This window comes from Notamacropus eugenii, chromosome 3 (assembly GCF_028372415.1).
Source record: "Notamacropus eugenii isolate mMacEug1 chromosome 3, mMacEug1.pri_v2, whole genome shotgun sequence".
NCBI classification, from domain to species: Eukaryota; Metazoa; Chordata; class Mammalia; order Diprotodontia; family Macropodidae; genus Notamacropus; species Notamacropus eugenii.
In genome coordinates, this window is record NC_092874.1 from 397817529 (window position 1) to 397843576 (window position 26048).

At 36.0% G+C, this 26048-nt stretch overlaps 1 protein-coding gene across 4 annotated transcripts in view; it reads right to left on the reverse strand.

Annotated features, from left to right (window-relative positions):
- The window catches only part of LOC140497227 (phospholipid-transporting ATPase ABCA3-like), a 264641-nt gene extending 241122 nt beyond the window's left edge, over positions 1 to 23519 (reverse strand). For 3 of the 4 annotated variants that reach the window (XM_072597913.1, XM_072597914.1, XM_072597912.1), the window contains exons 1-3: positions 22234 to 23519; positions 17529 to 17590; positions 16354 to 16612 (exon numbers count right to left, since the gene is read on the reverse strand). In XM_072597913.1, the coding sequence (XP_072454014.1) occupies positions 16354 to 16612; positions 17529 to 17582 (313 nt within the window). In that variant the 5' untranslated portion in view covers positions 17583 to 17590; positions 22234 to 23519. The remainder of the gene's footprint in view (positions 1 to 16353; positions 16613 to 17528; positions 17591 to 22233) is intronic. The other variant, XM_072597915.1, reaches the window with a different exon arrangement.
- Positions 23520 to 26048: the final 2529 nt, after the last annotated feature.

Consider the following 26048-nt stretch of genomic DNA (forward strand, 5'->3'; position numbering starts at 1 on the left):
ATCCCCCAGAAGTTCAAGGATGCCTCCATTGTCCATCTCTAAAAAGGTAAAGGAAATAGATTGTCCTGTGACAATCACAGAGGGGTCTCTCTCTTAGTCATCGCTGGCAAAATTCTTGCTAGAAACCTCCTTAATAGGCTGATCCTTCACCTGCAAGGTGGTCATATACCTGAATGACAGTGTGGTTTCAGAAAGGGACAAGGAACAGTTGATATGGTGTTTGCTGTCCAAAAACTCCAGGAGAAATGCCAGGAACAGAAGTCTGTACACACCATTTGTAGATCTGACCAAGGCCTTTGACACTGTTAGTCATAAGGGTTTAAGGAAAATTGTGTCAAAATTTGGTTGCCCAGAGAAGTTCATCAGTATTGTATATCAATTCCATGACGGCATGTTGCCCGGATCCTGGATAGTGGACAATGCTCTCATGCCTTCCCAGTCACCAATGGAGTGAAATAGGGATGTGTGCTTCCTCCCATGCTTTGCAGCATGATGTTTTCAGTCATGTTGTCAAATGCTTTCAGTGAGGATGAATACAACATCAAGGTCAACTACCGTACTGATGATAAGTTCTTCAATTTGAAAAGACTACAAGCCAAGAACAAAGTGGAGGGAGAGTTGGTGCATGATTTTCTGTTTGCAGATGATTGTGCACTCAATGCAGCCTCTGAAGTTGAGATGCAATGAAGTATGGATCAGTTCTCTGCTGCCTGTGCTAATTTTGGCCTAATAATCAACACCAACAAAAAACAAGTGCTCCATGAGCCACCACCATGCCATCCATATATGGAACCATTGGTTACAACAAATGGAGAAGTTTTGAATGCTGTGAATAAGTTCACTTACCTTGGTAGTATACTTTCCAGGGATGTACACATTGACAATGAGGTTAATGCATGCATTACCAAATCTGGTTCAATGTTTGGGAGGCTCCAGAGAAAAGTTTGGGAGAGAAGTGGTATTAGACTTACTACCAGACTGAAGGTCTACAGAGCCATTGTGCTGACCTCATTGTTGTATGCCTGTGAAACATGACAGTCTACAAGTGCCATGACAGGAAATTGAATTACTTCCATTTGAACTGTCTTAGGAAGATTCTGAGGGTCGCCTGGCAGTATAAGGTACCAGACTCTGAAGTTCTTGCTCGAGCGGAACTTCCAAGCATTCAAACTATGCTTCAGAGAGCACAACTCTGATGGGCTGGCCACATTGTTCGAATGCAAAATGTATGCTTGCCAAAAAGACTATTTTATGGAGAACACACATGGGGCTAGCAGTTACAAGGTGGTCAGAAAAAGTGATACAAGGACACTCTCAGGGTCTCTCTCAAGAACTTTGGGTTCAACTGTGCAACATGGGGAGACACTGGCACAGGACTGTTCAGCATGGAGTGCCCACATGAGAAAGGGTGCTATGCTCTATGAGCAAAGCAGAATTGAGACAACACAAAGTAAACATAGGATGTGCAGATTTGGAATATCCACCCCAAATATTCACATGGACTATCTGTGCCCAACCTGTGGTAGAGCATTCTGAGCTCCTATTGGTCTGATCAGCCACAGTCAGACACACTGAAACTTCACTTTATCATGGTGATGTCCTTTTGGTCCTCTTCGAGAATGAAGGACAACAACCAATACTAAAAATCAACAGTAACACAAATGAGAACAGAGTTAAATAAGTATCCTTGCTAAAGCTTGATAATGTACTGGGATAAGGAATGGAATATTTGGGAGAATATTTTAGGTATAAGTTTCATTTCAAATATAAAAGTTCTGTAATATCCCTTTGATTAATGATGTCAGCACTGAAATAGCAATCACCCACTTATATATTTGAATATATGTTGTTATTTTAGAAGAATGGCAAGAGGCAGTATAGCTCTAGTGTTATCCTTCTGGACTCCTCTTCAACATTTGATTCTGTTGACCACCCTGGATACTCTTTTCTCTCAGTTTTAATAGTACTAATATTTCCTGGTTCTACTCCTACTTATCTGGCAACCCTTCTCTTGATTAAACATCCATATCACGCCCAATAACTGTGTATACCCTGAGCCTTCTGTGTCCAGTATATTTTCATTTGGTGATTTTGATCAGTTTCCATGAGTTTAATTATTATCTCTGTGCAAATAACTCTGAGGTATATCCAGCCTCAGTATCTCTCCTGAGATTCAGTCTAGCAATATCTACTACTTTTTGGAGGTTTTGAAGTGAATATTTCAAAGGCATATCAAACTCAACAGGATCAAAACAGAACTCATTATCTTTTCCCTTAAATCTGTACCTCTACCTCACTTCCAACCTTTCCTATTATTGTGAAAGGTACCATCATCCTTCTGGTATCCCAAATTCATAACCTCAGCATTATGCCCTACTACTCACTCTTTCACACTCCACATAATCAATAAGTTGCAAAATACTTTGCAAAGTAGATGGAGTCAAGATGGTGGAGGAGAAGCATGGACCTGCTAGAACTCTCAACTCAGACCTCTCAAAAAACCTGTGAAAAATGACTCTGAACAAATTCTAGAGTAGTGGAAGCCACAAAATGATGGACTGAAGCAAATTTCCAGCCCAAGGCAATCTGGAAGATCAGTAAGGAGGGTCTATCAGCCTGGGAGCAGAACAATTTGGCCTGGGCCATACTGGTGTGGACAGAGCTAGAGCAACACTCAGGGGACTGAATCACTGGTGATTGCTGTGTTTTCCAACCTTTTCAACCCACAAACACCAAAGAAAGCTTTGAAAATGAATGGGAAAAATCTCTCACCTGGTTGATAAGGGACTGTGGTCTGGCCTCAGCCCTTGCTCCAGGCTCCACCCCTTGCCCAGCCCTAACCCCAGCCCCAGTCCTAACCCCAAAACCCACTGCTGAAATTGAAGCTGCTTCTGGAGCACTCCACTTAGCAAAGAGCTCAAAATTCAAGTAATTACCTGGGGAAAATGGGCAAACAAGAGGAAAAGAAACAGACTATATAGATTCTTACTTTCTTCATGAAGAGGTATTTTCTTACATCACCAGTTATAAGGAAGATCAAAACATATAACCAGAAGAGGACAATAAAGCCAAAGATCCTGCACACAAAACCTCCAAGAAGAAGATGAATTGGTCTCAGGCCATGGAAGAGCTCAAAAAGAATTTGGAAAATCAAGTAAGAGAAGTAGAGCAAAATTTGGGAAGAGAAATGAGAGTGATGCAAGAAAATTATGAAAATTGAGTCAATAGTTTTCTAAAGGAAACCCAAAAAAATGCTGAAGAAAATAACAGCTTTAAAATTGTGCTAACTCAAATGGCAAAAGAGGTCCAAAAAGCCAGTGAGAAGAAGAATGCCTTAAAAAGCAGAATGGGCCAAATGCCAAAGAGGTCCAAAAGCTGACTGAAGAAAAGAATTCCTTCAAAATTAGAATGGAGCAATTAGAAGCTAATGACTTTATGAGAAATCAAGAAATTATAAAACAAATTCAAAAGAATGAAGAAATAGAAAACAATGTGAAATATCTCATTGGGAAAACAACTGACCTGGAAAATGGACCCAGGAGAGATAATTTAAAAATTATTGGATTGCTTAAAAGCCATGATAAAAAACAATAACCTAGACATCATTTTTCAAGGAATTATCAAGGAAAACTGCCCAGATCTTCTAGAACTAGAGGGTAGAATAGAAATGGAAAGAATTCACCGATCATCTCTTCAAAGTGATTCCAAAAGGAAAACTCTTAGGAGTATTGTGGCCAAATGCCAGAGTTTCCAGGTCAAGAAGAAAACGGTACAAACAGTCAGAATTCAAGTACTATGGAAACATAATCAGGATAATACAAGATTTAGTAGCTTCTATACTAAGGAATCGAAGGGCTTAGAATATTATATTCCAGAGGTCAAAGGAGGTAGGATTAAAACCAAGAATCATCTACCCAGCAAAACTGAGTATAATTCTTCAGGGGAAAAAATGGAACTTCAATGAAATAGAGGACTTCCAAGCATTCTTGTTGAAAAGACCAGAGCTGAATAGAAAATGTGACTTTAAAATACAAGAATCAAGAAAAGCATGAAAGGTTAACAGGAAAGAGAAATCATAAGGGATTTACTAAAGCTGAACTGTTTACATTCCTACATGGAAAGATATTTGTAACCCATGAAACTTTTTTCAGTACTAGGATAGTTGGAGGGAATACACACACACACATGCACACAAACAAGCACACACACGTATATATATATAAAATATACATATGCATATGTGGATGTGGATGTGGATGTATATATAAGAATGGAGAGAGAGAGAGACAGAGGGCACATGGTGAGGTGAATATGAAGAAATTATATTTTAAAAAGAAAATTAAGTGTTGAGAAGATTGTACTAGGCAAAAGAGAAAGGGAGAGGTAGAATATAGTAAATCATCTCACATAAAAGAGGCAATAAAGAGCTTTTACAATGGAGGGGAAGAAGAGGAAGATGAGAGGGAATAAGTGAGCCTTCCTTACATCAAATTTGGCTTCAGGAGGAAATAACATACACACTCAATTGGGTATGGAAGTTTATCTTACCCTACAGGAAAGCAGGGGGGAAGGGGATAAGAGAGAGGGGACCACAGAAGGGATGGTAGATTAGGAGAAGGGGTAATCAGAAGTAAATACTGGGGAGAGTGGCAGGTCAAAGGAGAAAACAGAATAAATGGAGGGCAGCACAAGATAAAAGGAAATATAGTTGGTCTTTCACAACATAACTGTTATGGAAGTGTTTCACATGACTACACATGTATAACTTACATCAAATTGTTTGCCTTCTTAATGAAGGTGGGTGGGGAGAGGGGAAGGGAGAGAATGTGGAACTCAAAGCTTTAAAAATGAATATTAAAAATTGTTCTTATATGCAACTACAAAATAAGATATGTAGGCAATGGGGTATAGAAATCTATCTTACCCTACAGAAAAATAGAAGGGAAGGGGATGAGGAGGGGGAGGGGGATGATAGAAGGGAGGGAAGACTGGAGGAAATGGTCATCACAATACATGCTATCCTAGGGTGGGGGAGGGGGGAGACAGGAAGAAAATTCGAAATTCAAATTTTTGTGGAAGTGAATGTTAAAAACTGAAAATAAATAAATTAAAATTAGAATGTTAAAAAAAAATACTTGGCAAAGTATCCCACACAGTTGCAAAAATAATTTCAGCCTCCATAAAACCTAACTATCCATATAAACAGCACCTTATTTAAGACTCTAATTAACTCTTGCCTAGAATATGATTTCTCTGTCTCAAGTCTCTCCCTACTCTAATCCATCTTCCACAAAGCCACCAAAGTGATCTTCCTTAAATACAAATCTGATTCTATCAGTTCCCTACTCAACAAATCACGGTAGTTCCTTATTGCTTCTAGGAAAGAGAAGATGCATACTTCTTTTAAAATCTTTCACACCTTGGCCCTCACATAACTTTCCAGGATTACCATGTATTAGTTCCCACTGTCTCAGTTACAATCCAATGAAACTGGCCTTCTGATTCTTCCTCACACGATGCCCCATCTTCTGACTCAATGGCATTGCCCTTGCTCTTGCCTCATACCAAATCAAAAGCAAGAAAAAAATTAATTTTTAAAAACTGGAAGCTGTTTTTCTTATGAAAAAAACTAAAATAGAAAAGTCATTTCCTTATTTGATTTTTTTTATTTAAATTGATCTGTTTTCAACATTCATTTCCACAAAATTTTGTGTTCCAAATTTTCTCCCCATTTCTCCCCTCCCCCCACCCTAAAATGCTGAGCATTCTAATTACCCCTATCACCAATCTTTCCTCCCTTCTAACATCCCTTCCTTCCCTTATCCCCATCTTCTCTTTTGTCTTGTAAGGCAAGATATATCTCTATGCCCCATTACCTGTATTTCTTATTTCCTAGTTGCAAGAACAATACTCAACAGTTGTTCCTAAAACTTTCGAGTTCCAACTTCTCTTCATCCCTCCCTCCCCACCCATTCCCTTTGGGAAGGCAAACAATTCAATATAGGCCAAATCTGTGTAGTTTTGCAAATGACTTCCATAATAGTCGTGTTGTGTAAGACTAATTATACTTCCCTCCATCCTATCCTGCCCCCCCTTTCTTCTATTTTTTCTTTTGATCCTATCTCTCCCCAAGAGTGCTCCCTCCTCCCACTGCCCTCTCTTCCATTATCCCCCCCACCCTACTTATCCCTTTCTCCCCCACTATCCTGTAAGATAGGTTTTCATACCAAAATTAGTATGCATTTTATTCCTTCCTTTAGTTGAATATGATGAGAGTAAGCTTCATGTTTTTTCTCTCACCTCCCCCCTTTTTCCCTCCACTAAAAAGTCTTTTACTTGCCTCTTTTATGAGAGATAATCTGCCCCATTCCATTTCTCCCTTTCTCCTCCCAATATATTTCTCTCTCACTGCTTAATTTCATTATTTAAAGATATGATCCCATCCTATTCAATTCACTCTGTGCTCTCTGTCTCTGCCTCTGTATATGTGCGTGTGTGTGTGTGTGTGTGCGTGTGCGTGTAATCCCACCAACTACTCAGATACTGAGAAAAATTTCAAGAGTTACAAATATTATCTTTCCATGTAGGAATGTAAACAGTTCAACTTTAGTAAGTCCATTATGATCTCTCTTTGCTGTTTACCTTTTCATGTTTCTCTTGATTTTTGTGTTTGAAAGTCAAATTTTCTTTTCAGCTCTGGTCTTTTCATCAAGGATGCTTGAAAATCCTCTATTTCATTGAATGATCATTTTTTTTCCTTGAAGTATTATGCTCAGTTTTGCTGGATAGGTGATTCTTGGTTTTAATCCTAGTTCCTTTGACTTCTGGAATATCATATTCCACGTCCTTCAATCCCTTAATGTGGAAGATACTAGATCTTGTGTTATCCTGATTGTATTTCCACAATACTTGAATTGTTTCTTTCTAGCTGCTTGCAATATTTTCTCCTTGATCTGGGAACTCTGGAATTTGGCCACAATGTTCCTAGGAGTTTCCCTTTTTGGATCTCTTTCAGGAGGTGATTGGTGGATTCTTTCAATATTTATTTTGCCTCCTGGTTCTAGAATATCAGGGCAGTTTTCCTTGATAATTTCATGAAAGATGATGTCTAGGCTCTTTTTTCAATCAAGGCTTTCAGGTAGTCCCATAATTTTTAAATTGTCTCTCCTGGATCTATTTTCCAGGTCAGTTGTTTTTCCAATGAGATATTTCCCTTATTTGATTTTTAAAAGAAAACCAGTACTGAAAGTGAAGCTTGAAAATAAACAGATTAAGAAAAAAATGAAATTATCAGAAACTATTTTGTCCAGTAATATGCAAATAAAACTGGCAAATTAGGGAAATGGGAGAAAATTTACAAAAATATTAAGTGTCTGAGTCAATAGAATAAGAAATAGAGAATTTTTAAAACCCCAATATCAACAGAGAAAACTGAACCATCCATAAATAAACTACCAAAAGAATCCAAATAAATCAAACTCCAGGACCAAATGAATTTGCAAGTAACGCCTATAAAATATTCAAAAAACAAGTAATTGTAATATTTTTACTGTTATTCAGTCATTTTTTAATATGCCCAACTCTGTGAACTTTTTTTGCAAAAGTGAAAAAATAAGAGATTCTACCAAATTTATGATATAAATATCAGAAATTCAAAACAGAGAAAGAAAACTATAGATCAATTCCTCTAATATGAGAAATTTTAAATAGGATATTAGAAAAGGTGTCAAAGCAACATACATGAACTGATGAAAGTGAAATAAGCAGAACTAAGAGAACATTATACACAGTTACTGCAATATAGTACAATGATCAACTGTGAATGATTTAACTATTCTTGGTGATGATCCAAGACAATTCTGAAGGACTTATGAAAAATACATTTGTTCATGTTGGATTAATATTGGGAATGATACATTGATTCACTAATAGGAAAACTAAAAACATAATAGGTCATATGAACAACAACAAAAAAATCTAAAAATGACAATTCTGCCTAAATTAATTTACTCATTCAGTACCATACTGATCAAACTACCAAAAAAACCTTATTTTATAGATTTAGAAAAAACAGTAATGAAATTCAAAGGTCAAGAATGTCAGGGGAATCAATGAAAAAAATGTAAAGAAAGGTGGTCTAGCAGTATCAGATCTCAAAGTGTATTTTACAAAGCAGTAGTCATCAAAGCAATCTGGTACAAGCAAAGAAATACAACAATGGATAAATGGAATAGATTAGGTACCCAATACGCAATAGCAATTGACTACAGTCATCTAGTGTTTGATAAACACAAAGATTAAAGCTTTTGGGACAAGAATTCACTATATTTGACAAAAACCGCTGGGAAAACTGGAAAGCAATTTGGCAGAAACTAGATACAGACCAATATCTCACACCATATACCACAATAAAATCAAAATAGGTACATGAAGGGTGATACCATAAGCAAATTAGGGAAATGAGGAATAATACACCGGCCAGATCTTTGGATGAGGGAAGAATTTATGATCAAATGAAATAGAAAGTATTATGGGATGTAAAATGGATGATTTTACATTAAATTAAATTTCAATACAATAAATTAAATTTAAAAGGTTTTACACAAACAAAATCAATGCAGCCAAGAGTAAAAGGAGAGCAGAAAATTGGGGGAGGGGGGAAATTTACAGCAAGTGTTCCTGGTAACAGCCTTATTTCTCAAATAAAGAAATGTGTCAAATTTATAAAAATCCAAAGCATCACCCAATTAATAAATGGTCACAGACATGAAGAAGCAGTTTAGAGAAGAAATAAACGCTATTGACAGTCATATAAAAATGCTCTAAATCACTACTGATTAGAAAAATGCAAATTAAAACAACTCTGAGGTTCTACCTCACACCTACCAGAGTGGTTAATACAACAAAAACAGGAAAATAAATGTTAGAGGGGATGTGAAAAAATTAATACATTACTATACTGTTGTTGGAGTTGTTCCAGCCATTCTGATGAGCAATTTCGAACTATGTCCAAAGAACTATAAAACTGTGAATACCCTCTGACCTAGCAATATCACTACTAAGTCTGTATTCCAAAGAAATCAAAGAGAAGGTAAAAGGACCTATTTATACAAAATATTTATAATAGCTTCTTTTGTAGTGGCAAAGAACTGGAAATTGAGAGGATGCCCATCAACTGGGGAATGACTGAACAAATTGTGGTATATAGATGTAATGGAATACCATTGCATTGTAAAAAATGATAAGCAGAATGTTTTCAGAAAAACCTGGAAAGACTTACATGATCTGCTGCAAAATGAAATGAGCAGAACCAGGAGAATACTGTACACAGTAACTGCAATATAATATGATGATCAATTGTGAATGACTTAGCTATTCTCAGGAATACAATGATCCAGGACAACTCTGAAGGATTTATGATGAGAAATGTTATCTACTTCCAAAAAAAAACCTGATGGAATTGGAATACTTACAACATCCTTTTTTTATTTCTTTGTTTTTTGGGGGCAATTGTTTTGCTCATTTTTCTTTTGCAACATGACTAGTAAGAAAACATCTTGCATGAGTGCTCATGTACAATCAATGTCTAATTGCTTGGTGTCTCAAGGTGTGGGGATGGAAAAGAGAGAGGAAATTTGGAACTAAAATTTTTTTAAATGAATATTAAAAATTATTTTTACATGTAATTCAAAAAATTAAAATACACAGTGCTGGGGTGTGTGGGATTAAGGTGATTAATGGTAGAGTCAGGATTTGAACCCATGCCTTTTGATTCCACATTCAGTATTCTATCCATTATGTTTCACAAGTAATGTGTGACAAGCATAGAAAGATATGTCAGATCCAAACTGTGTACTCCTTTAAACGACAAATAAAGGAGTTGGCATTTCATCTTAGAGGCAAAAAGGAAGTAATACAGACAGATCTATGCTTTGGAGATATAAGTTTGGGAACTGTGAGGATGATGGATTTAGAGAAGAGATCCTTGGGCCAAAGGACTAACTAGGAGGAATGGCAAAGTGAAGGATGAACAGGCAACAGAATATTCCAGTCTGGCTGAAATATAACAAGTTACTGATAAATATACGATTTCCCTGTGGCAAAGCAAACCTTCCCCACCTGTGTTGATTTCTCTTTCTTTACTGAAGGAATTGGTAGGAAAACAATAATAAAGATCATATGATTACATCAATAGATGCAGAACTTGTTGAAATAATAATCAATCATGCCTACTATGTGTGCCAGAAGCTGTGCTAATACGTTATCCATTTCTGTTTGAAAAATATTTCAGAAAACATAAGAATAAATAGACATTTCTTTAAGACAATAAGTAGTGTCTATGGAAATCCTAAAGAAATTTCATGCTCACAATGACTCCTACTCTTTTTTTAAGAAGATAAGGGAAATACCAAAGAATGCATTCTCATCTTTACTATTTGATATAGTACTAGAAAAGCTATCTATGTGCCTACAAATAATATCTATAAAACAAGAAAAATCAAAGAAATAAATATAGGTAAAGAGGAAACTAAATTTTTGCTTGTTGCACATAATATGATGCTTTACTTAGAGAAATCTACTAAGTCAACTAAAAAATTAGCACAATAACTTCAGCAAAGGCAAAGACTAAAATAAAGCCACATACATCATCAGTATTCTGTGCATTACCATAAAAACACAGCAGTGAGAGATAAAGAAAGTCCATTCAAAATAACTAAACAATGCATAAAATACCTGATAGTCTATCTACCAAGACACAGACAGGAATCAAATAAATATAGTTACCAAAAAAACTTTGAAAAAAATAAAAACGTATCTAGATATTTAAAGAATTATTAATTGTTCATGGGTAGGCCATGCCAATATAATAAAAATGGCATTCCTTTAAATTAATCTATTCATGTACAGTGACATACCAAACTAGCAAAGAATTAGAGCAAGAAAAAATGAAAATGAAACTCATCTGGAGGAACTTAAAAAATTTCTAGGGAAATAAGGAAAAAAAATAGGAAGGAAGGGAGTCTAGCACTATCAGACTTCAATCTAAACTTCAAAGCAGTAATCAAAATAATTTTATACTAGCTAAAAAACACAAAGGTTGTTGCAATTGAAATTCACAATAAAGATAAACTGATGCATTAAAGTTCAAGCACAATCAATTTATTAGCAAAGCTAGCAATTATGAATAAATGAGATTCTAGGCTCCTCAGAAACCAAGGATGCCATCTGGGTGTTAACAGAGCATTCTTCTAGTCAATAAAGAGGAACAAATCAAAACAAATCTTGAGTAATGTGTTTACAAAGTTTTCTGATTAGCTAGTCACTGATAAAATTTCTTGTGGCTAGAACTGAAAAGAAAAGTTGAAGTTGAAATGTTTGGTGACAGGAAAATTGTAGCTAAAGGAATCTTGTGACTGGAACCTTCCATCCTGACCAGAAAGATCTGCCCACAAGCCCCCATCTCCACCTTGTGGTGGGCACGTTCAAAGAACAGGGAACTCTGTGGTTCGTGCCCCCTTGTTTACCAGAATGCATACAATTTATGAGAAACAGTACAAAATGGAGGACAGCAATTGATTTGGCTCACAAGATGAAGTCCAATTATAATTACAATTTCACAAGGACAACAATAGATTAGTGTTTGATAAACTCAAAGACACCGGTTTGAGGTAAGTACTCAATTATTCAACAAAAATTGTTACCTCTAGACCACAACATATACCAAGATAAACTCCAATAGGCACATTAATTAATGCGTATTTAGTGCCAGTCCTCAACACAGTGTCTGGAAAATAGCAGGCCTTTTTAAAAATGTTTATTGATTGATATAAAAGGTACTATAATAACCAACATAGACATCTAAAGAAGAAATTTTCTTTCAGATCTATTTATGTAGGAAAAGTTCATGACCAAAGGATAGAGTTTAGAAAATATATAATTTTTATTATATAAAATTAAAAGTTTTCATAAAAACAATACCAATACAGCAAAAATTTGAAGGTCAGGGAAATTTCGGGGGAGGGGAATCTTGGCAACTCGTTTCTCTGATGAAGGTTTTATTTCCAAGACAAATAAGAAACTGATTTGAATTTGTAGGAATCAGAGCCATTTTCTAATTAATAAATGGTAAAAGTATACAAGTAGGTAATTCTCAAAGGAAGAAACCCATGCTATCATTAGTCATAAGAAAAAATGCTTCAAATCATTAATAACTACAGAAATGCAAATGAAAGCAACTCTAAGATACCATCTCATACCCATTATATTGACAAAGTAGACAATAAAGGAAATTAACAAATGCTGAAGGGACTGTGGGCAAAGTCACACTCATGCATTGTTGGTGGAGGTATGAATTGGCAAAGCTACTATGGAAATATGCTATTGGAAATATGTCCCCAAACTCACTAAACTATATATTCTCTTTGACTCAACCATACTACTATTAGGCATATATCTCAGGGATCAAAGAAAGATGAAAAGGAACAGTACATACACAAGTGTTTACAGAAGCTTTTTTGTACAAAGAGCTGAAAACTAAGTGGGTTCCCATCAAATGAGGAACAGCTGGGAAAATTCTGTCATAAACATAGTGGAGGATATTTCTATGCCATCAGAAATGACAAAAGAATGGCTTCATGAACTTGAGAAGACTTTTATGACTTGATGCAGTGAAATCAAGTGAATAAAATCAATACAATGTATACAATAAAATTGTAAATAAAACTGGCTATGTATAAACTTTATTTTTCCCTACATAAAAATAAAAATGTCAACAAAAAAGAGAGAGGAAAAGGTTTGCAACTGTCACCATGAGGTGCATGAGTGTCAATCAGTGAAGAATAAAAGGACTGCTATGCAGCAATAAAGGCCAAGTTGAAATTAGACAGGTAATATAAATTTATAGTAATTTTATCAGCATTGTTGCATGCCTTTAATATTATAAAACTTCAATACTGAGGAGGATTCTGGGAATATGGTGGAATAAGGCAGAACATTACCTATCTCTCCTAAATTCCCTCACAAATAATATAAAACAATGCCTCAAAGTGGACTTTGGGCATAGAAATAATTAAAAGTTAAGATAAAGCAATTGTCTGCCTAAGTCAAGTTGGGAGGATATTAGGAAAGACCAAACATCCCAGGATGATGGTTTGACCTGATTGAAGTGCAGATACTTCCAGGAAGATACTGCCACATCAACAAAGAAGTACTTCAGGAACTTTAGTCTCACACACAGCATAGGGGTCAGACATTTGATCAAGGGAAGATTTCAGGACCCTCTGCTATTGCTGGACACTAGGTTCAGTTGTGCTAACCTGACGTGGTGCTGGGTTATGGCTGAGAGCAAGCAAAATATGTACGCACTGGTCAGCAAAGTTACAAAAGGTGGGGACCCCTTCTGGCTATGGGCTTGCAGAGAGTCCCTAGTTCAGGGCCAAGAGGTGAAATGAAGCTTACAGCTACAAGAGAGACCATAGGGAAAAGAAGTATTTATAGGGATAGTGTTGCAGCGGGCCCTGGTTGCAGTTCAGGGTGAAGAGGAATACCTAAAGTCAAGCCCCCAGACAAAGTTCAGAAAATAATAGCACAGAAAACCTAAAGGCTGAGATATTATCCCCCACACCTCAAGACTAGCACCTTTATACTTTAATACAAAATTAAAATATAAGAAACAAGTCACTACACAACAACAATAATAATAATGAGTAAGCAAAAGAGAAAAAACCTAACCACCAACAGCTACTATGGTGACAGAGAAGATCTGGGTTCAACCTCAGAAGGAGACACTGCAGTTAAAACAGCTACTTCTAGCTCAAAGGAAAAAAGCAAAATGGTTACAAGCTCAATAAGAGTTTTGGGAAAAGTTTTAAAAATATTTTTAAAATGAAATAAAAGAGATTGAGGAAAAAGTAGGGAAAAAGTAAGAGTAAAGCAAGATCAAGAAAACTGTGAAAAGAAAGTCAACAAATTGGAAAAAGAAATCCAAAAACTTACAGAAGAAAATAACTCCTTAAAAATTAGAATTGGGCAAGGGGAAGCTAATGACTTTATAAGAAACCAAAATGAAAAAAACAGAAGAGAAAGTGAAACATCTCATTAGAAAAATAACTAACCTGGAGATGGATCAAGGAAAGACAATATAAAAATTGCTGGATTTTATATATTTACAATAATATATAATAATAATAAATATATAATAATATGATAATAAATATGTAACTTGAAATTATTATTTTTAAAGAGTCTAGATAGCATACTTCAAGAGATTATTAAGGAAAATGAAGGTAAAGTTTTAAAGTAAGAGGGTAAAATAGGAATAGGAAAAAATCCACCAATCTCCACCTGCAAGAAAGACCAAGATAAAAACTCACAGAAACATCATAGCTAAGTTTCAAAGCTCCCTGATCAAGGAGAAAATTCACAAGCAACTAGAAAAAAATTAAATACTGCAAAGCTACACTCAGGATAACATGAGATTTAGAAACTTCAACATTAAAAGATCAAAGAACATAAAACAATATATTCTGAAAAGCCAAGAAGTTGAGCTTGCAGCTAAAAATTACTTACCCAGCAAAGCTGTGTGTTATCCTGAATGGAAAAAAAAATAGATATTTAATGAACTAAAGGACTTTCAGGTATTTGTGAAGAAAAGACCAGAAATGAATGGAAAATTTGACCTACTAGACTTGAGAGAAACACAAGAAGGTAAACATTGAAGACCAATTATAAAAAACTTAATAAGGTCAAAATTTTTACTTCTTACATGAGAAAACATTATCTGTAATTCTTGTAAGTGTTATCATTATTTGGGTAGTTTGAAAGAGCATACATAGATAGAAGTCTTGAAGTTGAGTTGAATATGATGGGATGATCCTAAAAAATAAATGTCTAGAAAGAGAAAAAATGGAGCAATTATCCCATACAAATGAGGCATAAATGAAAGAACTGTTACAGTGGAGGCAGGAAGGGGTGAAGGGAAAGTAATGTTAATACCCTATTTTCATCAGAACTGGGTTAAAGAGAGAATAACATGCATACGTGTACAGGGGTATAAAAGTCTCTAACTTACACAGAAAGAAGAAGGTGAGAGGATAGGATAAGGGAGGGACTCTTCAAAGAGTGGGTAAAATAAGGAATAGGAGAGTAACGTGAGAAGAGAGGGATTCTTAAAGGCAGGGAGAGAATAAGGGAGAGACTCTTAGAAAGGTGAGTAGATTAAGGAATGGGAAAGTAAGAAGAGATGATAAGAGAGGGATTCTTAGAAAGTTTGTGGATGAGGGAGGCAGTAGTTAGAAATCAATTAGATGTCTGAGGAGGGATAGCGTAAGAAGAGAGGGAGATAAAGATAAACAGTGATGAAAAATAGAATGGAATGATGCACAACTACTAATTACAACTTTGAATGTTAATGGGATGAACTCACTCATAAAATAGAAATGAAGAGTAGAATGAATTCAAAAACCAGAATCTGACAATATTGTTACAAGAAATACATTTAAAAATGAAACATACACATAGAGTAAAAATAAAGAGCTGGAGTAGAACATATTATGCTTCAACTGATGCAAAAAGGTATGGGTAGCAATCATGATCTCAGACAAAGTTAAACTAGATTTAATTATGAAAGATAAACAGAGAAACTATATTATGATAATAGGTACCATAGATAATGAAGTAATATCAATACTAAACCTACATGCACCAAATACTATAGCATCCAAATTTTTAAAGGAAAAGCAAAATGAATTATAGATGGAATAGATAGCAAAACTGTAACAGTAGAGGACTTGAATCTTCATTTCTCAGAACTAGATTAATCTAACCAAAAAATAAATAAGAAAGAAGTCAAGGGGATGAAATAATCTTAGATAAACTAGACATGATATACAGCTGGAGAGAACTGAATGGGAATAGAAAGAAATACAGCTTTTTCTCAGCAGTACATGGTACCTACACAAAAACTGGCCACATATTAGGGAATAAAAATATGTAGTTAAATGCAGAAAAGCAGATATGCTAGATATATCCTTTTCTGATCATAATGCAATAAAAATTATATTTAATATGGGACCATGGAAACAGAGATTAAAAGTTAATTGGAGATTAAATAACCCAATCTTGAAAACTGAGTAGGTCAAAGAATGTCATAGAAAGCAATAAATGATTTTGTTAAAGAGAATGACAATAATGAAACAATATATCAGAACCTGTGGGATGCAGCAAAAGCAGTAACCAGAGAAAAATATATATCACCTCTTACAAGTCCTGTTATTATGAGAGAGAACAATAAAGAATGTACTCAATAAAACAATGTAGTTTATAGGAAACCTCTTTCTTTCCATAATTCCTAACCTCTCATAGCAGTGCCCAAAGTTTTCTGCACATCGTCTATGACAGTCTTCACTGCATCACTTGTGGAAGGCACATAGGCCAGTTCCAGTGTGTTGTTGATGTCATTTGCCAAACGTCTGGGGAGTTTATCGATGTTCAGAAGAGTGTAATTATAAGACTTATAAAGAATTTCATGGCTAACAGAACGAATACTCAAAATAAATGAAGTGAACATCAGTGAAAGAAGAAGCTCCAAGACTATACGGTACCAAAGGCGCTTCTGAAAGAAAAAAAATTAATCCAATGAAAAGTACATACATGAGACACCCCATCAGTTCTCTTATATTAAAAGCTTATTTTCCATCCCCATTCTACACCACCCTAGTATTCCTTATGTGAAAAATGTCAATATTTTTACCTAGTAAGATATACACTCCTTCCACCCCAACTATGTTCCACTCCAGGTAGGTAAGCTCCCACTTATCTTCTTCCAATTTTTAGACCTAAACTAGTCAAATTTGGGGACTGATTTCTGCTCTAACAAGGCTATAAAAGCCATCTGGCTGAAGCAGACAGTTGCCTCTGTTATTTAATAAGTCATTCAAAAAATGTTTATTGAGGTCCTATTATGGGTATGGTGCTCAGTTGAGTTCCATAAACATCTTCTTGGCATTGGAGCTTTCTATCTGTTCTGCTGCTAATACTTCCTTTAGTTCCCAATTTTCTGCTGAAAAGTTTGACAATCTGCTTTGCCTTACTTTTAGATTCTGTATTTTTATGATTCCTATCTGCCTGGATAGCATTTGATTCTTCCCTTATCTCTGGTAATTGTATCTATTTTGCCATCTCCTTACCTAATTGGTATGTAATTCATAGCTTGTCTAATTTCTATAGACCTTTGCAATTTGTATTCATCTTGATTTGGGGGTGCTTACACCCAATTTTCTGACTTACTTCTTTCCCATGGCCAGAATTATTTAAACAGATTTCTGGACAACCGACCAATGACTAGTTTGTTAACAATGTCTAGGTTAGAAACCCAATCTTGGTTCTCTCAGTATTAGCCACTGACCTTTGGTTGTCCACAGTCTCAACAAAATGATCAAAAATAAAAAGAAACCTGAAAGAGAATGATTCTGCATTTCCTTTTGCCTCATTAACTCCTCCAGTATTTTCCCATATGTCCCTATACTTACCATGATAATAGAATTCTTCCACAGAAGAATTGTGAACTTGTAGAATGTCCCCATGCTTTTACCTAAAAGAGAAATTTAACATTAGCCAGGGAACAAATGGAAGAAATTTCGAAATCTAATATCTGAGAAACTTTTAACCACATATAATTAGATCACTCCAAAATCCATGGTTATATCAACAGATTGATAAAAGAATCTTTGACAAAAATCCAATAATCATGATTTAAAAGAAGATATTTTTCCTTAATATGATGAACAGTATCTACATTAAGCTAAAAGCCAACATAATATGCCAAAAAACAATATTTGAAGTATTTCCTGTAAAAGTATGTGCAAAACAAAAGTACCTAATATTATTGGACACACAATCAATTGCATTTAAAAAGGAAAAATATATTAGTGAGAATAACATTAAAAAATAGTCACTATGACCAGTAAGGTGGTGGATACGCTACTCTCAGCAAATTTCTTTAATGTCCAAACAAAGATTTATGATCCAGATATAGAGTAACCTAAGCTAAATCCTCAGTCTAAGTATATATACATACATACATACATACTATTTTTTAGGATATATGAATTAATTCTCAGAAAAATTTAATACTTAAAGGGATTACTCAGTATCCCCCCTCCTCAAATTCTATGTTTCCATGACAATAAGCAGAAGCTAAGAAGAAGACTTGTGTCAGGGCCGTATCCTAGTTGGGAAGCCCTGATGCTGCAGTGCTTCTATCCAAACACCCCTGCTCTTCCCCTACTCCACAAATAACAGCAGATGCTGACTGCCCAGTGATGTGAAAGAAAGGAAGAAAACAGGAAGAGGAAGCAAAAACATTGAAAATGGGCCTACAAGGGCAGATGCTCGAGATATGAGGAAAGAGGGATTGGAAACCCAACTGAGACCAGCTTAACACCCCAAAGACTACTTATGGCAGGGACTTGGTGTAATTTGGCACATATTCCCCATCTTAAGAGGCTGAGGCAGCTTAAGGGTTTAGAGGCACCAGTGAAGAGGCAGGTACCAGAGAATGAGAAGTGGGAAAATACATTAAAAAGGGTATCAAGGAATAAGCATCAATATGAGTTACAAAAGATAAACTATGAAAGAGAATCCTAAAAATCAGAAGGAAAACATGAACAAAACCAAAAAGAGAAATAAAATACTCTTAGCAAATAATACATCCACATTGCCTAATGAATGACAGAAAATCCTGTCATTTTTCAAATGACAAAATACAGAATCTTGTATTTTTTCAAAAGAAAAAATAAAACTAAAAATAAATAAGGAATTTAAGTCAGCAATTAGTGAACTGAATGATGAAAATACAGTGCTCAACATAGAATTTTAAAATACAACTAGAAAACCAAGTATGAAAGATCTCTCAAAAAATTAAAGATTACTAGATGTAGAATACAAAAATAGTGAAGTAGGGGGAAAGCTCAGCAGAGAGGAAACAAAAATAATAAGAGTCTAATGATTGAGTATACAATTTAAAAAACTAGAAAAAGAACAAACTAAAAATCCCTAATTAAACACTAAATTGGAAATACAGAAAAGTTAAAGTAAGATTAATAAAACTGAGTATAAGAAAACCATTGAATTAACAAACAAAACTAGGAGTTGTTTTTTTAAAAATGTCATTACTTAATGATTTTTTTAAACAGAGAAGAAAATGAAATCACTAGTACTAAAAATGAAAAAGGTGATTCTACCACTACCACAGATGAAATCCAAACAATTATGAAGAGTTATTTTGTCCAATGATGTGCCAATAAATTTAACAATTTAAGTGAAGTGGAAAAATATTTGCAAAAATACAAACTGCTTAGATTGGCAAAAAAGGAAAGAGAATTTCTAAATAAGACCTATCTTCTGTTCATTTTTAATAGTAAATAATAGTATTATGTATTTATTTAATAGTATTTTTCCAATTATATGTAAAGACAATTTTTAACATTCATTTTTTAAAAATTTTGAGTTCCAAAATATCTCTCTCCTAAGACAATAAACAATTTGATATAGGTTATGTATGTGCAAGCATGTAAAACACATTTCCATATTAGTCATATTGTGAAAGAAACAGGCCCAAAGAAAAGAGTTGCAAAAAAGGGGAAAAAAAAAAAAGTAAAAACAGTATGCTTCAATCCTCATTCAGACTCCATCAGTTTTTTCTCAGGATGTGGATAGTATTTTCCATCATGAGTCCTTTGAATTGTCTTGGATCATTGTATTGCTGAGAAAAACTAATTCATTCATAGCTGATCATTGCACAATGGTGCTGACACTATGGGAAATATTCTAGTTCTGCTTACTTCACTTTGCATTAGTTCATGTGAACCTTTTCAGGTTTTTCTGAAATCTGCTGCTCATCATTTCTTATAGTACAGTAGGATTCCATCACCTTTGCATATCACAATTTGTTCAGTCATTCCTCAGTTGATGGGCATCCTCTAAATTTCCAATTCTTTGCCACCAAAAAAAAAAAAAAAGGAGCTACTATAAATACTTTTGGACAAATAGGTCCTTTTCTCTTTTCTTTGATTTCTTTGGGATACAGATCTCGTAGTGGTACTGTTGGATCAAAGAGTACATGGTTTTATAGCCCTTTGGGCATAGTTCCAAATTACTATGTCTCTTGAGATCCTTTCCAACTCATAATTTTAGGAGCTTGTTCTTGGAATAGGCTCTTTCCAGACTTGCCTTGTCTTGGAGCAAGACAAGTTGCTAAGGGTCTCTAAGATAGAGACAAGCCTTGGACTCTCTCTCACCAAATTTGGGCAAAGCTGAACGCACATACCCTTGCTCTTGGTTTTTGTTTTTGTTTTCCTGTGGTGTGCATTCTTTCCTGCTTCTAGGTAAAGGAGATTTAATTTTAATGTATTAACTTCAAAATGTCAGAAAGTAAACCACCAAAAGTGAAGGAGAAAAATCTATGCCTGTTTAGAGACCAGTCAGTTCAGCATCAATATCTTGAGGAACAGCTTTTAGGACCTAGCCCAGCAGCAGCTGAGATACAGGCTCAGTAGCTAATATTACATTTGGACATGAATTGGATGGGACCAAGAAGGAATGGTAGAAACTTCTTTAAGTCTGAACCTACTTTCCCCAGGAACTAAGGTGGATTAGAGGAGAGTGCACCATCCAGATATTTCTTGTTTTTGCTAAATGGGTAAAATAAACATCCCTTCGTTTAAAAAAAAAAGCTTTAGAAAAATTCTGAGTGTGAAATAAAGGATGATATAAATACCTAGAAGGATACTCAATGGTTGCAGATGGATTAAGTCATTAAATTAAAAATGGCAATAATTCGCATATGAATATACATTTAAAGTGATATCAATAAAAATATCATAGGGCAACAATGAAGAGGGGTTTTGAGGTGCAGAGAAAGGTTGTTTTATTCTTTGTACTTGCATTCTCAGTACCTAGAAGTGCTTGGCAGTAACTGGTACTTAATAAATATATGTTGATTGATTGACTGTTGCTTTACTAAGGTACCTGAGGAACCAGTTTTTGCATCTATAGATCAAAATTTTTCTGGAATTTGCCATAGCCACTCAGGGAAACAGACAATGGAAAAGGCTTCTGTAAACAAGAATTGAAGAAATGGAGTAGGGGAAAACAAGAAGAAGGAACTGGAGAAAAGGGGATGAAGAGAACATGTGACTGAGAGAAAAATCTTTGCAGCAAGTTTCTCTGATAAAGGTCTTATATCTATGATATATAAAAATTGATTAAAATTATAGGAATACTCCCTGGTAAAAATGGTCAAAGGATATGAAAAAGAAATTCTCTGAGGAAGAAATTTAAATTATCAACATTTGCATGAAAAAAATGCTCCAAATAAGTAATAATTAAGAGAAATCTTAAAAAGTAACTCTAATATTCCACTTTATATCCATCAGATTGGCAAGGATGACAAAAAATGAAAATTAAAAATGTTGGAGGGACTTAGGAAAACAGGCATATTGATGCTGTGAACTGGTAGATGCCTTCTGGGGAAAAAATCAAGTAGAAAAATGTCACTAAACTGTGCACACCCTTTGATCCAGCTATACCATTGCTGGGTCTACACAACAAAAGAGATTTTTTTTTAATCCCCATAATATAAAAAAATTTCTTAACGGTTTCTTTTGTAATAACAGAAAACTGAAGACTAAAGGGAGGGCCCGACATCTCGTAGAGAATGGCTAAATTATGGTGGATGAATGTAATGGATATTATTCTCCCATACAAAAGTGACAAAAGATGAAGCGGAGAGTTTCAGAGAAAACTGGAATGACCTATATGAACTGATACAGAGCGAACAAAAGCCGAAAAACCAAATTATACAATCATCTTACAAAATGCAGCTTTGAAAGCCTTGCGATCCCTGGTGGATGCAAAGAGGCAAGCCATGGACTGAAGGGCACCCAAAACGAAGTAGAGGTGAGGGACCCACGCTGAATAAATAACCCAAACGTTTCGGCCGGGGCCAGGGCACGAATTATTACCTTGACTGTGCACATCTGTTATAACGGGATTTTGTTGCTGCTGCTTAGTTGAAGGGGAGAAGAATAAATTAAAAATGCGTGTCTTTGAAATGTTAAGCAACATTTAAAAATGTTAACATCTTAAAAGGGGAAAGATGTGGAGATGGTACTGGACCTGGAAAGGAGTGAGGGACAGGTGGGAGGAAGATGGTGGGGATGGGGTCGGACTCACCTGGTCACTCCCTGACCGCAAGGGCTTTGGTGAAGGCTGTCGTCTTCTCGTCCGGCATCCAGGCTCCCTACAGCCGCCTCACCCCCAAATTAAGGGGCTGAAAGTGAGCATTCACAGAACGCCCAGGCAAAGCAACACCTCTCAACTGCTTCTCGATGGGTCACGTGACCAGAGGGGCGCGACTCATCCCCCCTTTGATGCACGTGGGTGGTGCCCGCTAATCTGCCAGTTTTTCACCTCTCCTAGCAGATGGATCCTTTTTGGACGGATGGTAGTTTTTAGGTCTCTTGCTACAGTTTTGGGGCGAGGGGGAACAGGGAATGCACAATCAAAACTGGAAAGCAGTCCCTGCCCTTAAGGAGTTTCTATTCTACCTGGGAGCTGTTGGGAGCTCCTGAATACAAGAACTCCAAATCTGACACTTCGCCCAAATGGGATTCAAATCACCTCTGTGCAAAAAAAAAAAAAAAATCAAGGATGGAAAATGATGAGCTTCACCTTGTTTCCTTCCTGCCCCAAATTCTGCAAAACATCGAAAACAAAAACTCTTCAGTTCTTCAGGCTGCATTCTTGCCAAATCCAGTTTCCAGTTCCCAAATTTCCAATTCAATTCAAATAGTTGTGAAGTGATTATAGAAGAAAAACACAGGACTAGGCATTGTTTATATGAAGAGGATAAACAAAATTAGGTCCCTGCCCTCAACACATATATTCTAAGGAGGCCTATGGGGTTGTTGCTAATCATAGAGTTTATTTATGAATGGGACTGTAGAAATCCCTTCTAGTAATCTACATCTAGTGATCCCTGGATTATGGAGAAAGGAAGGGAGTTCCAGAAAGGAAAAAAAAGGATCATTGACTACACTAAAGCCTTTATGTTGATCACAATAAAATGGTGAATCCTCAAAGAGACAGGAGTGCCAGGTCATCTTACTCATCTCTTGAGAGACTTGTCATCTGGACAAGAAGCAATAATTTGAACCAAATATGGAACACTGATTGGTTTAAGATCAGAAAAGGAGTATGACAACGCTATATACTGTCATCTTATTTTTTTAACTTCTAATGCATTATGCAAAAATCCAGACTAGATGAATCAAAAGTCAAAATTAAGGTTTCTGAGAGAAGTATCAGTAATGTCACATATGCAGACAGTATCATTCTCATGCCAGAAAATGAAGAAGCCTTAAGAATCTCTTGATGAGGATAAACAAGGAAGTATATAAGCTGGCTTCAAGCTTAACATCAAAAAAAACCAAGATCTTGGCAACTGGGTCCATCACTTCCTGAAAAATAGAAAAAGAAGAAATGGAAGCAATGTAAGATTTTATGTTCTTGGACTCAAGATCATTGCAGAGGACGAATGCAGACAGGAAATAAAAACGTGCTTGCTTCTTGGAAGGAAAGTTATGGCAAATCTGAACAGCATACCAAAAAGTGGAGTCATCACCTTGCCAACCAAGTTCTGTAGAGTCAAAGCTATGGTTTTTTCCAGTAGCAATGTATAACTGTGAGAGCTGGAGTATAAAGAAAGCTGAGTCAATGTTTTCAAATTATGGTATTGGAAAAGACTTTTTGAGAGTCCCTTGGACAGCAAGGAGATCAAATCAGTCAATACTTGAAATTAATTCAGACAGTATTCACTGGAAGGTTAAATCCTGAAGTGGAAGCTTAAATACTTTAGCTATATAAAAAGAAGACAGGATTCTTTGCAAAAGACCCTGATGTTTGGAAAGATTGAAGTCAAAAGGGAAAGGGAGATGGCATAGGATGAGATGGATAAGTTTCGTGGAAACAATGAACAGGAGCTTGGACAGACCTTGGGAGATAGTGGACGACGTTATCCTCCCAAGAAGATGTGGTATGCTATAGAGTATAGGATCTCAAAAAGTCACACGTACTGAACAACAACAAATGTAGTAATCAACCCCCCCCATTTTACAGAGGAGGAAACAAATACAGTGAGGTTAACTAATTTAAAAATCACAAAAGTAGTAAATGGCAGAATTGTTGAAGTTTAGGGGTGCTAGGACCCTGAAATAGCAACACACTAGTCCTGCCCAAATGAATTCAACCCAAGCCTTCTTTCAGCTACAGAAAACAAAGTTTATTAAAAATCCTCCCTATTGGCCAGACCCTTAAGAAATCTCAGCATTGGTTGGATTCAAGGAATCTGAGCATCTCTATAGCTAACGTAAGAGGGCCAGATAGAATCTGAGCACTTTCATGGAAACAAGACTGTAGAAGGGATCTAGATTGGCCAAGTAGTCTGGGGTGACTGGAGGAGGGATCTAGGGAGGATCTTGATGGGAATGGCTAATAGGTTGGGGTGACTATGAGGTAACAGAGAAGGGAAGGGGAATACCAGGGACCTGGACCAAGGGACCAAGGGAGAATCAGGTCTAGATGGAATCAAGGGTGGGAAGTCTGGGGTGGGGCCAGATGAGATAGACACCTCTGGCAAATGTCAGATCAAGTGGGAAGATTCAAGGAGAGTTCAAGATGGAGTGTTCCAAGGTCCTTACACAAGTGGGACCCAAATTCTTTTGGGGTAAGGGGAAAAGATCTCGGCCTGGGCCTCTACCTTGTCAAAGCCACTATTTAAACTGACTCTAGATCCAGTATTCTTTCTACTACACTATTGTTATGGGAGAAATATCTCTTATTTACGTGTATGTGGTAGGTAACTGCTGCTGAAATTAATCTACCAGTACACAAAATTTTAAAAGCCTAGGTTTTATTATGCTTATGCACAAATTCATATCTCAGACAAAATAAATAAATAAACCTGAACCAAGATTGGTAGTCTAGAGATGCTCTACATAGATAAAATTATGTCAGCGATAGAAAAATAATTCTTTTAAATATTGCAATCTTATACATTTCTCTTAGGCCATAAAAGTTAAAGGAAAGACAAATTCATAACCTCATACTTTCTTAAATGTCATAAAAGTTGATCAAACTTAAACAGTCATAATCTTATACATCTCCTAAGGACTTTATCTTATACATTTCCTTAGGACCTAGGGAAACAAGCCTAGTTAAACAGATTCTGTAGGTAAACTAAATCAGGTTACTATTAAAACATTTAGAGGGTTTAGGCTGTTTGAGGGGGAAATTTTACATGCTATCCCAAGAAAGCTTGTATCTGGGAAAATTCCTCCTTCCACAATTAGTTGGTTGGTTAGCTGTCCTTTGTTTTCTAAGAGGACCAAAATGACATCAAAATAGTAGAGTCAAGTTTCAGTGTGTCTAACTGTGACTGATCAGACCAATACAAGCTGAGAATGCTCTAGCATAGGTCAGGCACAAATAGTCCATTTGAACATGTGGAGTGGTTACTCCACATTTGCACATCCTGCATTTCCTTTGAGCTGTCTCAATTCTGCTTTGCTCATAGAGCACAGCACCATCTCTGATGTGGGCATTCCATACTGAACTGTCCTGTGCCAGTGTCTCCCATGTCACACAGTCAATTTGAAAGTTCTTAAGAGAGGCCTTGAGAGTGTCCCTGTATTGTTTCTTCTGACCACTATGTGAATGCCTCCCCTGTGTGAGTTCTCCATAAAATAGTCTTTTTGGCAAGTGTGTGTTTTGCATTCGAACAACGTAGTCAGGCCATTGGAGTTGTTCTCTCTGAAGCAGAGTTTGAATGCTTGACAGTTTATTTCAAGTAAGAACCTCAGTGTCTGGTACTTATTCTGCCCGGTGATCTTTAGAATCTTCTTAAGACAATTCAAATGGAAGCAATTCAATTTCCTGGCATGACTCTGGTGTACTGTCCAGGTTTCACAGGCATACAACAATGAGGTCAA